Genomic DNA, 15934 nt, shown 5'->3' with positions numbered 1-15934 from the left:
GTAGTCTTAGGATTGTTTGTTGTTTATTGACGAAATACAACTTAAAATATCTCATATTTCCTATAGGACTATTCAGTATTGATAGATTGACTACAATTATAGAACAGCCCAGTCAAAAGCTAAAGTGATTTCAGTTAAAAGTTAAACTGTGATCTTGATGTACTGCCCTTTCTCTTCTAAGACATCATTTTTCACCTCATCTTATGCCCTTTTTTTCCTAGTGTGTGGTGACATTCATGGACAATTCTTTGACTTGATGAAGTTGTTTGAAGTTGGAGGATCACCTACTAACACACGCTACCTCTTTCTGGGTGACTATGTGGACAGAGGCTATTTCAGTATAGAGGTAAAAATTAAATTGGATACGTGGGAACTTTCATTACCTTTTTTTAGAACTTTGCTTTCTATTCTTCGGTAGAAGAAATTAAAATGAGAACACTGGCAGAACTTATAAACCTTGTTACTTTTAGTAATTAAGGTGTTAGAAAAATGTTTTCACTGGTGTAAGAAAGTTCTATTCCTTCTTGTAGCTTCTATATGTGGTAGACATATAGAAGGGGCTATATTAAACCCAGCTTTGCAGGTAAGTCAAATGTTTACCAACCTTTCCTCTTTGAAGATAGTGCACAGGCTGTATATAAATGGCATAAATTGCTATTCACCCTAAACAGGGTTTGGATTAGCAGACACTAATTCTAAAACCACAAGCTGGTGGGCTGTAATTTACTCTTAGATTAACTTCCAATGCTAAACCACCAGGCACTTAGTTTACTGTAGGAATAATTTTTGATACTGTTATGCATAGTAAGCACTTAATAAATGTTCATTGAATAAAAAAATGATTAAAATTAATGAAGTTAATGGAAACTCAAAATTTACTTTCATGTATTTTGAAAACTGAATGAAGAGAAAAAATGATTGGAATTAAAGTATAAGCTGTTGTGTATAAAAAATAAAACTATTTTAGAACATCATGCAAAGACTTGAGTACAGTGGAACCATATTCATATTTAATATCAATTGATTTAGCTGTACATGCTTGGCAAATAAAAGGCAAGTAACGTTTGAAATAGTACAGGTAATTGAATTTATAATGTGCCCAAGAATAAGCATGAGATGAGAAATTGAGTCCGCTTGCTGTTCTTGTAGTCTTTAGTCCTGCCTCTCCCTCATAGTGTGACGGTCTCAGTGTATTTAGTGTGTTTCTAGTGGTTAAAGGTTTATTTGTGCAGCATCACTCCTAAATCCAAGTCAACTATCTCACCTAGTGCTTAAAGAAGCAGTGGTTATTCTAAAGCTGGAAGAAACTCTTTAGTTAAATAGATGTGTCTATTCATGAATCAGTGAAGTTCAGAGTTATGTGCCAGTGCCCCAAATTAATTTAGTGTCATCTGTGAGGACAAAGGTTAATGGTAGAAGCTAAGAAAATTATCTTCTTGCCCCGCTGCTCAGTAAATTCCCAAGGTCTCCAAGTAGGTACCTGGGATGAGTGGAGATGATACCTGCAGACTGTATCATTGAAATGGTTCTCTATTCCAGGTATCCTAAGTGTCCATTGATAGGGACACCTGGGTCGCTCAGTTAATTGTCTGACTTCAGCTCAGGTCATGACCTCACAGTTCATGAGTTTGAGCCCTGAGTCAGGCTCTGTGCTAACAGCCTGGAGCCTGCTTTGGATTCTGTGTCTCCTTCTCTGCCTCTCCCCTGCTCATGTTCTGTCTCTCTCTCTCTCAAAAATAAACATGAAAAAAGTTTTTAATTAAAAAATTGTCCATTGATAGATGAATAAATAAGATGTAATAAATATATATAATGGATATAATATAATAGAAAATTACTCAGACATAAAAGAGAATGAAGTGTTGCCATTTGCAACAACATGGATGGACCTAGAGGATATTATGCTAAGAGAAATAAGTCCAAGAAAGACAGATACTTATGATTTCACTCAGGTAAGGAATCTATAAAACAAAACAAGTGAACAAACAAAACAGAAGCAGACTTATTTATAAACACCAAGAACAAACTGGTGGTTGCCAGAGGAGAGGGGAGTAGGAAGTCAGGATATAGGTAGAGGGGATTAAGAGGTACAGACTTCCAGTTATAAAATAAATAAGTCATGGATGAAATGTACATCACAGGGAATATAGTCAAAATACTGTAATAACTTCATATGGTGACAGGTGATAACTATCCTTATTGTGGTGAGCATTGCATAATATATAGGATTGTTGAATCACTATGTTGTACACCAAGAACTAATATTGTATGTCAACTGTAGTTCAATAAATAAATAAAATAAAAAGGGAAGCAAGCATAGTCTAAAAAGGAAAAGCTTTCTAATTCCTATTCACATCATGTTTCAAGAGACAATAAAAAATATGGATGTTTGAAAGACACATTGAATGTTTACTTCTTTGGGTATTGATTAGCATGAAGAGGTTTTATCTATCTATCTATCTATCTATCTATCTATCTATTTTTGAGAGAAGAGAGAGCCAGTGAGCGAGGGACAGAGAGAATTCCACGAGTTGCAGAGAGATAGGGAGAGCCCAGAGCTGGGCTCAAGCTCACCCAGAGCGGGGCTGGAACTCACAAACCATGAGATCATGGACCTGAGCCAAAGTTGGATGCTTAACCGATGGAGTCACCAGGTGCCCCAGCATTAAGAAGTTTTAGAGGCTGAAGAGAAGAATACAGAACTTACTGAATTTTTAATTAGCCATTATATTTAATGAAACAACTTCTTAAAAAGATAATATTATGCCAAGTCATCTTCAGGTTGTTGTTAATTGACATATTTACAAATAGTTTCAATGCATTAATACATTCAATATAAAGCACACACTGAAAAACTCCATAATGATTTTTTTTTTCAACGTTTATTTATTTTTGGGACAGAGAGAGACAGAGCATGAACGGGGGAGGGGCAGAGAGAGAGGGAGACACAGAATCGGAAACAGGCTCCAGGCTCTGAGCCATCAGCCCAGAGCCTGATGCGGGGCTCGAACTCATGGACTGTGAGATCGTGACCTGGCTGAAGTCGGACGCTTAACCGACTGCGCCACCCAGGCGCCCCTCCATAATGATTTTTGTACACACATACTATATTCAGAATATTTTCTGTTACATATTTTTTCCTCATTCATCAACAAATGTTTGAGATCATGGACCTGAGCCAAAGTTGGATGCTTAACCGATGGAGTCACCAGGTGCCCCAGCATGAAGAAGTTTTAGAGGCTGAAGAGAAGGATACAGAACTTACTGAATTTTTAATTAGCCATTATAATTAATGAAACAACTTCTTAAAAAGATAATATTATGCCAAATCATCTTCAGGTTGTTGTTAACTGACATATTTACAAATAGTTTCAATGCATTAATACATTCAATATAAAGCACACACTGAAAAACTCCATAATGATTTTTGTACACACATACTATATTCAGAATATTTTCTGTTACATATTTTTTCCTCATTTATCAACAAATGTTTCCTGATTGCCAACTTTATGGCAGGCTCTGAGGATAAAATAATGAATAAGATTTATGCTTTCTATTTTTTTTTTTAAATTTTTTTTTCAACGTTTATTTATTTTTGGGACAGAGAGAGACAGAGCATGAACGGGGGAGGGGCAGAGAGAGAGGGAGACACAGAATCGGAAACAGGCTCCAGGCTCTGAGCCATCAGCCCAGAGCCCGACGCGGGGCTCGAACTCACGGACCGCGAGATCGTGACCTGGCTGAAGTCGGAGGCTTAACCGACTGCGCCACCCAGGTGCCCCTATGCTTTCTATTTTTATTTGTTTGTTTTTAAGATTAATGCTTTCTATAGGAGCTGACAGTCTGTTAGAAAAGATGCACTTGTAACTAGATTTTTCTATACAGTATAAAAGTGCTTGTTTAATTTTCTGCAATATTCTTCATATTAAGACCTAGCATACTAGCATGGTACCTGACACATAGTTTGCACTCAATAGTTGGCACTCAATATTTGCTCAATGAATGAATGTTAATAAATCATAGTTTGTATTTGGCTTTATCCTGTTATTTGACATTTGACTAACTTAAAGGATTTTTCTGGAATAGCTTAAGAGGTAAATGGATCAAAACATTAAAGTGACAATGCTATTTTATACCAGTTTTAAAACTAAAATTCAGGGTGTATATAGTGTTAGTTGGAAGTCACCTACTTATAAACTACCAAGGTTATAAACTTCTGTAGGCTACAGCTTAGTCCAGCGTGATATAGGTATATACTTGATCACAGTTTTTTTTTTTTTTTATCAGTGTCCTTGATAAGCATGAGTATGTTGTTTTTGTCAAATGGATGAAAATAAGGTAATGGAGTCCTTATTACATTTTTGTTGTTGTAAATAGTTCATTTTTGTAGAAAAATTGGGAAATGTAGACTCTAAGAAAACAAAAACTTGTATAAATCACATATAATCACTGTTAATTTCATAGTTTTTTTTTCTTTAAGATTTTAAATTATTTTTTAAAAGTAATCTCTACACCCAATGTGAGGCTGTAACTCACAACCGCTGGACCAAGAGTTGCATGCTCCACTGACTCAGGCAGCCGGTGCCCCAACATCTTGTATTTTCTTGCAGTCCTTTTTCTTCTTTTACATTTGTATTTATCCTTTTTTAAAGAAAATTGAAATCATTTTGGACATTTCCTTTTGTAGTCTTTTTTCCCCACTCAGCATTGTATTGAAAACACTTTTCTCTGTGGTTAATGGTAAAAATACCAGAATTTACTTCACTATTCTTTATTTTTGGATGTTTGGTTTGTTGATACTGCTTGCTGCCTATCTTTTCTCTCCTTCTTCCTTACTATCAAAATTCTATTTTTTTCAGATAAGTGAGATTGGGGTTTCAGAGAAAACCTTTGATTTCAGTATGGGGAAGCCCTTAACCCAGCCCCAGGGAATGAATTGATTGGTCTGAGCTAGTCATATAAACCCATTCCTTGTCACCAGTGATTGGTCTAGGGATAAACATGGGATTCTGTTTTGCCCAGTAATATATAAAGGGAACTATGCTGGGTGCTTTTTAGGTGTGTGAGTGTGTGCATGCATGCGCATGCGTGCTGACACACACTTTGAAACACTTCGTTTCCAGATGAAAAGACTAGCAAGGTGAAAGTTTCTGAACCCCTGTTTAACTACATCATATCAAATGTGGGTGGGTACACTATAGCAGCCATTTTGTGATCATGAGGAGGTGCTAAGGATGAAAAGCAGACCTGTGAATTACAGATCATAGAGGGAAAGAGGACATGGTTTCTTGGTGACAGCATTAAGCTGGTACACTAAATCTGGACATCTTACCTCCAGATTTCTTGTTTCATGAGATACTTAATGTCTTTATGGCTTAAACAATTGTTAATTGGATATTTATCACTTGTACTGTAAGTGGATGTTTTCTAGTTACTTCTGCATATTGTTACACCTTTCTGAATTAATAACATTTCTGATATTTACTTAGGTTAGATTCTTGTAAGTAAAAGAAGTGGATGAAAGACTATGAACATTCTATTTTTTTAAAGTTTATTTATTTTGTGAGAGAGAGCAAGAGAGCACGCGAGTGCACAAGCGAGTGGGGGAGGGATAGAGAAAAGGAGAGAGAGAATCCCAGGCAGGCTCCTCGCTGTCAGGGCAGAGCCCGACATGAGGCTCTATCCCATGACAGTGAGATCATGACCTGAGCTAGACTGAGAGTCAGACACTTAATGGACTGAACCACCCAGGTGCCCCAGACTATGAACATTTTAAAGACTTTTGATACATATTGCCTAATTGTTTTCACAGAACTTTATTCACTTTATTTATATTTTCTTTCTATACTTAATAATTGTTTTCCTTGAGCCTGTGTGAAATAATCAAGGCAAGATGATTTTTTTCATGCCCAGAGCAAGCATATGTCTTTCCTGAAGCAATGCAAACTTTGATTAGTACAAATACTAAGGACTTTTGGCATTTAGGGACTGATCCAAATGTCATTGACAAAACAAAATAGTAAAGGTTCACTTACTTCTGAGCTTTTTGACATCCCTTCTTCATTTGTACCTATTATAAACTCTGAGGTAGGGCAAGCTAAATTTTAGTTTCTTTTAACTGATTCTTCAATAAGAGAAAGGGCTAAAGGGGATTTTTTTTTGAGAGAGAGAGAGAGAGAGAGAAAGCAAGAGAGAGGGGCAGAGGGAGAATCTTAAGCAGGGTCCATGCTAAGTGCAGAGCCCAACGTGGGGGTTGATTTCATGAACCGTGAGATCTTGACCTGAGCCGAAATCAAGAATTGGATGCTCAACTGTCTTGATTCACTGAGATGTCCAGGTCCTACTGGCATTTAATGGGCTGGGTCCAGGGAAACAAACATCCTGCAATATGCAGAAACTCCTAAACGACAAAGGATCATGCTTTTCACATAGTCAGTATTGCCTCTGTTGGGAAACACTGTTAAATTTTGGGGATGGGTGTGAACAAACAAAGCCAAGTCTTTTACTGTGTTTTCTAGTGAAAGGGGCAGCATTGTGTATTTGTTTAGTGTTATGAAAATCAAATCAGCGTAAGGGACTAAAAGAGCCTGCAAGGATAGCTAATTTAGATGGAGATTAGGGAAGGCTTATCTGAGGAGGTAACATCTGAAGAGAAACTTGAATGACCTGAGGGAATGAGCCCTGCTTACCTGATGGGAGGTGGGGGAGGGGTGAGTACTTTCCAGCAGAGGACACATCAAGTATTAAAGCTCTGAGGCTGGAGCACGCCTAATGCAGTTAAGGAATAGTAACAAGGCCAGTTTGGCTAAATGGAAAAATGAGTAGGGGGGAAGATGTAGGCGATGTGTCAGAGGGATAGGCAAGGGTTAGATGACATCAGGCCTTGGAAACCATAGTAAGGAGTTTGGGTTTTATCCTGAATGCTAAAGGAAGCCATTGGAGATTGTTTTGAGGTGGGAGTGACATATTCACATGTATGTTTTGAAACAGTCACTCTGGCTGTTTTGTGGTAAACTGTGGAAGCCTAAGAGTGGGTACAGGGAGGCCAGTTAGGAATCTAATCCTGTAAGCATGGGCAAGAGACATTGGTGATTTAAATTAAGCATTTTGGGAAGCATCTGGATTTAGAATTTTGAAACCTTTTTTTGGGGAGGTGGGAAAATCTCAGTTAAATTCATCAAGCTGTTCAGATCATGACACATTTATTACTAGTCATTGCAAAGTCCCTCTCTGTTTTATTTTTTTCTTATCTATGATCTCTATTAATATTTTCCCCCTCTTGCCATTATATATGTTTCTGTTATATTTGGTATATGCCTCAGAAGACATATAATACATTATGCTAATTTTATAATATGTAAGGTTTTGGTGGATAAAAGTATTTTAATTTTACATAAATATGGTAGTGTTCAGTGTCCTCAAACTCAAGCATACATCATAATTTCCTCGAGCACCTGTTCAAAAACAGATTGCTGGGCCCCACCCCAGAATTCCTGGAGTCTGAAAATCTCTGTCTCTAACAAGTTCCCATGTGATGCTAATGCACTACACTTGAGATGAATGTGACCACGCTATGGCCCTGTTTCTGTTGATTTGAGTTTTCATCTATCATGATGTTTTTAAGATCTATCCAAGTTGCTGTCTCTCAGTCATTGCTTTCTGCTTGCTGTAGAGTATTCCATAGTATACATCTATGACATTTTAGTTCTTTATTCTCAATGGTGGACACCTAGGTTGCCTCCAGTTTCTTTTTTCTATGAACATTACTGTTATGAATATTCATAAAAATATAAATCTACTGATGGTACCATGTTTTAGTTTCTCTGTGGTTTATGTACAAGAGTGGGATTGACAGAGAAAAGGGTATATACCTTCCATACTTGAACTGACCATCACAGATTCCTCTTCAGAATAGCTGTACTAATCTATACGCCTGCCTGTAGCAGCTAAGAGTTCATATTTCCTTACAGCCCTCTTTCCAGAATTTGGTTTTATCTCATTTTCTAATATTTACAAAAATGATGGGTATAAAATAGTATTTTATGTTTCAAGTAGTATTTTTCCAATTACTGATGAAATTAAGCATCTCCTTACATGTTAGCCATTCCACTCTTGTAATCACTGTTAAGAGTTTCTTATATGACCTTTAAGATATAGGTTAAGCATTTACCAGCATATTTCCATATCTATTTTTAAAAAATAAATGTACTTATCAGTGTACATTTGCCCTTTAAGTGCTGCTCTATCTGGGTCCTTCAGATTTTGACCTGTATTGTTTCTATTATCATTCAGTGTTTTATATTTTAAGATTCTCTTTAACCTTAACACAATGAAGTAGTATGTTTTTTGTTTCTAGTCATGCAAGATTTTTTTCATAAAGTTAGTATTTTGTTATTGATTTTATTAGTGTAATTAATTAGAGAACATAATCTGGACATACTCATTCTTTGGAATTTATGGGGACTCTATTTGTGATGAGATACCTAGTAGATTTTTGTGACTATCTTTTTTTTTTTTTTTTAAGTATCTCTGTACCCAAATGGGGCTTGAACTCATGACCCCAAGATCAAGAGTCACATGCTTTACCAACTATGCCAGCCAACCACCCCTTTATGACTGTCTTGTGTATACTTGAAACTTAATGCATTCTCTGTTGAATTCTCCCTGTGACGTTCATTACTTTTGTCTGCTTGAACTAGGAGTTACTTTTTGGGTGTTTCAGAAGAGCCAACTACAGTTATTACTGATTCTTACCATAGTCCTGTTAGTTGTTGCGTGTGTTTTGAGACTGTGAGATATGTAATGAGGGAGTGTGTGGCAAGCTGAGGGCAAAATGCAGGCTAAAGCACCCCCTCTCCCACCTCAGGTGGAGTATGCGTGATATTCTGTGGACACTCCTGGCTACCCAAGAACAAAGGAAAGGGGTTAAAGGGCTTGCCATGGTAATGTGGGAAGCAAAGGCAAATGAAAAATTAAATTCCATGCTGCCTGCAGCCCATTGACAAGTCCTTGAAACTAGCAGAGTGACTTCCCTTTGGGATCCCAGCTGCCTTAAGGATGACATTTTTGCTAGGGGCAAAAGAGAATCTTAGCTTAACCTTATCTCAACCTCCAGGATCCTATAAATCTACTTCCTTTATCTCAAGTGCCCCAAGATATATGCTGGCAATCATACTCCAAGCTTAATGCCCACCCCCCATACATCTGAAAGGTCTCATGACTACGGTTTTACTAAATGGTAATAAATGGCATTTCCCTAGCAACAGCTGGCCTCCCAAGGCCCTGGAAACCTTGCTTCCACAATACCTTAGGTACTTACTCTATACCCGACCCCCTCCCAACTTGAGGGTATATAATCATATAATCAGTAACCCATCACAACCACAGTGCAGCTCTTCTGCCCCATGGGTCCTGTCCCCATGCTTTAATAAAATCACCTTTTTGCACCAAAGATGTCCTCAAGAATTTCTTGGCTGTTGGCTCCAGACCACCCCACCATCACCCCAAAACTTCATCAATATGTATACTTCATTATTAGTATATATGATTGCTCTTCATTATTTGCAGATTCCGTTTTGCATACATGCCTCCCTGCTAAAATTTATTTGTAGTCCCAAAATCAATACACATAGTGATTTTGAGGTTCTAGTCCCTTTCATCAGGAGCTAGGAAATACATATAAGCATACTAAGCTGCACATATACCCACATTTTTATCTGTTTCTTCATCTATCTGTATATACCCTTAGAAAAGTGAGTTTTGATTTCAGTCCAAATTCACAAGATTCAGCCTAACCTTACCTCTTTCCTACTCTCATGATTTATGATATATTCACTTGTCTGTTCAATTCTAGTATACTCACAAAGTAGGTATATAGCAGCCAAATCATGCTTTGAAAACAGATTCACTAACTAGAGATACAGTATTTGTGTATATTTCTTTGTGTCTTTGCCTTGCAGTATGCAGTCAAAATGCTGTTTTCCAAAGTTACTTGGGTTCTTTTTTCCCCATACCCTCCTTTGTTGCTTTGTTTTTCATTTATAATACAATTAGGTTTATTACTTGTTTGCATTCTATTTTGGGTTTCTTTCACATGCTGGTTGATTACCTGTTTTGCGGAGGCACATGTAGAACATTACTGTTGTAGAAAATCAAAGCTATCCAAAAAGGTATGCTTTGAGAAGTGTTGCACCCTGCTCATCCCCCTTAAAGTGTTCTCAGTGCTCCCTTCTTTCCACCCCTTTCCTCTGTGCCCTTTGTAGGTAACTGATGTCTCTCTCTAGTTTCTGATTTATACTTCCTGTATTTCTTCTGCACAAATGAGTAAATATATGTGGATCTCTTATATCCTTTCTTTATTACAGAAACAGTAGCATACTTTTTTGTACTTTGCTTTTTTTCACTTCACAGTATATTTTGGAAATTGCTCCAAATCTGTTTATAAAGATCTCTCTCTTTCTTTTCTTTTTTCTCCCTTTCTTTCTCCCTTCTTTCCTTTCTTTCTTTCTTTCTTTCTTTCTTTCTTTCTTTCTTTCTTTCTTTCTTTCTTTCTTTCTTTCAGCTTCATGGTACTTTATTGTGTTTGCTCAGCCTTACATCCTATGTATAGTTATTTAGTTTGTTTCTAAAATTTTGCTATTATAAGCAACACTGCAACTTTGTGCATATGTATTTTCTTATTGTTGGAAGTGTATCTTTAGGGTATGCTTCTAGAAGTGGTCAAAAGTTAAGTGAGTATGTTGTTTTATCAGTTTTCGCCATATTTTTTTTTACTGTGCAAATTATTTTTATTTGTAGATAGTCAAATTTATCCATTTTTTTGCCTCTGGTTTTTTGTCATTAGTACACTTTATCTTAGCCAAAAGGCCGAGAAACATTTGGCTTTTTGTCATTAGTGATAAAGTTTTCCCTACACTAAAGGATAAAGAACTCACCACTTTTTCTTCTAGAACTTTATGACTTCATTTTGATATATTTGTTTTTTGATACATTTATCTCCCTTATCCATTTGTCATTCATTATGTATTATGTGAGAAATATAGATCTAATTTTTTTGAAATGCCACCAATTGTCCCAGAAGCATTTTTTGAGAAGTCCATCATTACCCCCTGTGATTTAGGATGCTACTTTTATTATATACCAATATTGTATGTACTTGGATTAATTTCTGGACTGTTTCATTCCACTGGTATATTTATTTCTATATGTGCCAGTACTACTGTTTTTTTTTTTTTTAACATTAAAAAGTGTTTATTTATTTTTAGGGGCACGGGGGTGGCTCACTTGGTTGAGCATCTGACTCTTCATTTCGGCTCAGGTCAAGATCTTAGGGTCGTGGGATCGAGCTCTGCTATGGGCTCTGTGCTGAGCATGGAGCCTGCTTGGGATTTTCTCTCTCTCCCTCAGCCCCTCTTCCCAACTCGTGTTCTCTCTCTCTCTCTCTCTCTCAAATAAATAAAATGAAAAAAAATTTTTTTAAATCTTTAGCTTTGAGAGAGAGAGAGAAACAAGCAGGAGAGGGGGAGGGGCAAAGCGAAAGAGGGAGGGAAGATCTGAAGTCCGGTCCATACTGACAATAGAGAGCCAGATGCTGGGGCCCAAACTCAGGAACTGAACCTCGAGATCATGACCTGAGCTAAAATCAGATGCTCAACCAACTGAGCCACGCAGGTGCTCCCAATTATAGAAGCTTTACAGTATCTTTTAATATCCAGTAGGGCTAGGCCCCCCTCCCCACTATATTTCTCTTTTTCAGTGTTTTTTGTTTTTGTTTTTTGTTTTTTCCTGGCTGTTTCCTGGATGTTCTTGCATGTTTATTTTTCCACAGAAATTTTATTATCAACTTATCTAACTCCATAAAATAACTTGTTGGTATTGGAATTGCAGTGGTTTTATAAATTAGGAAGAACTGATGCTGAATCATCCTATCCAACAACAAGGAATGTTTTTCCATTTGTTTTTGCCTACTTTTGTGTCTTCCAGGAGATTTTTAAATTTTTCTTGGTATTAGTTTTTCACATTTCTTACTAAATTTATTCCTGTGTGTTTAGTCTTTTTTGCTGGTATTGTAAATGGAGTTTTCTCCACCATGTGTCCTATTTATTGTTTGTGTATGTTAATTTTATATCCTGCCTTATTACTGAATTCTTTTATTTTTTGAATTAGTTTAATCATTGATTTTTCTGGAGTTTTTCAGGTATACTATCATATCATCTTCAAATAGAGTTGTTTTATTTTTTTCTTTACCCATTCTTAAGCTTTTAATTGATTTCTCTTGTCTAATTCAATTAGCCAATACCTCTAATATAGTGTTGAATAGTAGCAGAGATAGTGGATATCCTTCTCTAGTTCCTTATTTAGTGGAAATTTCTCTGGTGTTTCCTCATTAAATAAAATACAGATTTTAAGATATATGTATATATATATATGTATATATGGAGATATATATATATGGGGGTGGATTTGTCACAGAGCTCTAGATACTTGGAAAAACCGTGGAAATAGAAATTAAGGAAAGGTATCTATCAAGTCTACTCTATGCTCTGTTGGAGTCTAGGGCAACAGCTTGTTCCTTTCAAAAAGCTGGAAGGTTTCATGTTTCAGTTGGGGAATGACAATTAGATATGCCATTACAACAAGTCATTTAAGTCATTTGAATTCACGTAAATTGTCTTTATGCGTTGTCATGGTCACAAATAAAAATTTATCCTTACGTTTGTCTTTTTATAGTGTGTGCTGTTTTTGTGGAGTTTAAAGATTAATCATCCCAAAACAGTGTTTCTGCTTCGAGGAAATCATGAGTGCAGGCATCTTACAGAATATTTCACCTTCAAACAGGAATGTAAGTATGATCACTTTTCCAGAACCTTTTTGTTTGTTTGTTTTAAGTAAACTGTACTCCTCACAGGCTTGAACTCACAACTCTGAAATCGAAAATCCCATGTTCTACCGACTGAGCTAGCCAGACGCCCCATAACATTTTTAGTTACCCTTTTGTCAGTCCCAAAATGAATCGCACAGAAACCAAATAAAGAAACTAATGGAACCCAAATGGTTTCTGTTGTTTATTTTCTGATAAGAACCAAGATTCTACCTTTTAAGACATTTATTTTGAAAATATCTTTTGTGGTTTCTCCCTATTATGTAATGTAATACATTTGGGATATTTGGAAAACATAGAAAAGTCCAAAGAAGATAAAAGTTGTCCACAGTCATGCCACTTAAAAATAATAACTATTATCTCACTATTTGCGATATAATCTTCTTTTCTGCATATATAAAAACCTATCATGAGGGGCGCCTGGGTGGCGCAGTCGGTTAAGCCTCCGACTTCAGCCAGGTCATGATCTCGCGGTCCGGGAGTTCGAGCCCCGCGTCGGGCTCTGGGCTGATGGCTCAGAGCCTGGAGCCTGTTTCCGATTCTGTGTCTCCCTCTCTCTCTGCCCCTCCCCCGTTCATGCTCTGTCTCTCTCTGTCCCAAAAAAAAATAAACGTTAAAGGGAAGTGCCCGTACGTCTTTAAAAAAAAAAAAAAAAAAAAACCTATCATGAAATAGTTGAAATACATATGTATCTATACATATTTTCAAAAAAATTAGACTATTAAATGTACTGTTTAATAAATTGCTCTTTACATTTTATATAATAACTTTTTCTTTTTTTTAAAATTTTTTTTTTTTCTCAACGTTTATTTATTTTTGGGACAGAGAGAGACAGAGCATGAACGGGGGAGGGGCAGAGAGAGAGGGAAACACAGAATCGGAAACAGGCTCCAGGCTCTGAGCCATCAGCCCAGAGCCTGACGCGGGGCTCGAACTCCCGGACTGCGAGATCGTGACCTGGCTGAAGTCGGACGCTTAACCGACTGCGCCACCCAGGCGCCCCTAACTTTTTCTAATTAAATCATTAAGTACCATTAAATATCTTTGAACATGATTTTAAAATGTTATTATAATATTTTAAAAGTATTTCATCTTATTGATGCACTATCATATATGTAGCCAATTTAGTAACAGCTGTATGACATTTCTGTTGTTTCCAACTATAAATCATACTGTACTAGTAAAAAAAGCTTATTATTAAGGTAGAATTTTTTTGAAAGGCAAAACATTGCTAAACCATTTGAAAAAAAAAAACAGAAAAACTGGCACATTTCTTTGACCAGCACTCACAGTTGACTCTTAACATTCAGTGTGATGGTAACTAAATTGGGCTTGTTTGAGAGAACTTGCCCCAGGGCATTTGCGCTTATTGTTTCTTGTCTTCCCAGATAGCTATCTGTTTATATATAAGACCTACATCCTTACTTCATTCTTGTCATCTCCTCAGAAACTTTCTTCCCTGGTTCCTTTTTCTAAATTAAAGATTTCATCATTTTACTCTCATACCTTGTCTTTTTATTAATGGTATCCATCAATGCCTGAAATTTATATATATATATTTTTATATAAAATTCATATTCAAGGGGCATCTCGGTGGCTCAGTTGGTTAAGTGTCTGACTTCAGCTCAGGTCATGATCTTGTGGTTCACGAGTTCGAGCCCTACGTTGAGCTAGGTGCTGACCGCTCAGAGCCTGGAGCCTGCTTCGGATTCTGTGTCTCCCTCTCTCTCTATCCCTCCCTCTCTTGCACTCTGTCTCTCTGTCTCTCTCTCAAAAATAAATAATCATTTAAAACTTTTTTATTTAGCATTCTTTAAAAAAATTAAATTTATATTTAAAAAATATATTTATTTGTTTGTTGTTTTTCTATCCTGCCGTAAGTTAAATTCCATGATGACATGTTTTATCCACTGTTATTTTTCCAGAATAGTGTCTAATAACTCATTGGAGATGTTTAAAAATAGTGCTTGAATTAATTTGTTAAATGAATGATCATCTAGGATTTGTATCTTAGCACAAATTCTCAGAAGAGAATTACTAAGTCAGAGAGCATGAACATTTTAAAAGACTTTTTGATACATACTCTAAATAGCCCTCCAAAAAGATTATATATCAGTTTATATTTTAATGAAGTTTTATATTTTTATATAAGGTGAAAAGAAAATACTGAAATAAAAACCAAAAAATTTTACCTTTTCTCATTCCTAAAATTTAGTGTATTCTGTATAAAATAAGGAAGCTGAACTAAATTCTTGGATATTGTCTGGCTCTAAAATCTGCTTCTTTCCTCAAATAATAATAAATATATACAAATGTTTTAATGTCATATAACTGATGGTTTGATCGGATTTCACTTTGTGTCCTATTCCAATGATTATCTTGGAGGAATCTATTATAAAATATTTAAAGTTTTATTCCCCCCAAAATATTCAAAGTTGAAAAAAACTGATCCTGGGTGACTCACTCGGTTAAATGAGCGACTCTTGATTTCAGCTCAGGTCATGATCTCATAGTTCATGTGTTTGAGCCCCACATCAGACTCCACTCAGTCGCTGTGCGGAGTCTGCTTGGCATTCTCTTTCTCTCTCCCTCTCTGCCCCTCCTGTGTACTCTCTCTTTCTCTCTCAAAATAAATAAATAAACTTAAAAAAAAAAACTTTTAAATTTGTTTTCTGAGACTCAAGAGTTTATCCAATCCTTGGCCCCAAAATCCCTTTAATTGATACAACTTGGTAGTGTTTCATATGCTCATATTAACTCTTGTTACCATAGCTTCCTACACTGAAGTTGATAGTTGTAATGATGGCCTTTCTCCTAGTAGATCCTGAAAGGAAAGGTCATTCTTATTACAAAAAATTTTAGAGACTGAACACTTAAAAAAAAAAATTCCTCTGACAGAACAGTCAGCTACAAGTGGGCTTTTGCCCTACAGATCATTCCAGCCCTTGGGACTTATTAGAATAAACAGTTCAAATCAGTAGGTAATAACCAGCAAAATTTTTTTAAAGTTAGATCTCTTGGTGAATGTTTAAATTGCTATAAAGTATTTGA

The 15934-nt window shown here is 36.3% G+C and overlaps 1 protein-coding gene across 6 annotated transcripts in view; it reads left to right on the top strand.

The window, feature by feature from the left end:
- The window catches only part of PPP3CC (protein phosphatase 3 catalytic subunit gamma), a 106537-nt gene that overhangs the window by 45867 nt on the left and 44736 nt on the right, over window positions 1-15934 (top strand). For all 6 annotated transcript variants that reach the window (XM_043561981.1, XM_043561947.1, XM_043561972.1 and 3 more), the window contains exons 3-4: window positions 222-346; window positions 12733-12844. In XM_043561981.1, the coding sequence (XP_043417916.1) occupies window positions 222-346; window positions 12733-12844 (237 nt within the window). The remainder of the gene's footprint in view (window positions 1-221; window positions 347-12732; window positions 12845-15934) is intronic.

This window comes from Prionailurus bengalensis, chromosome B1 (assembly GCF_016509475.1).
Source record: "Prionailurus bengalensis isolate Pbe53 chromosome B1, Fcat_Pben_1.1_paternal_pri, whole genome shotgun sequence".
Lineage (NCBI taxonomy): Eukaryota > Metazoa > Chordata > Mammalia > Carnivora > Felidae > Prionailurus > Prionailurus bengalensis.
This window is presented reverse-complemented; position numbering and strand designations above follow the sequence as displayed.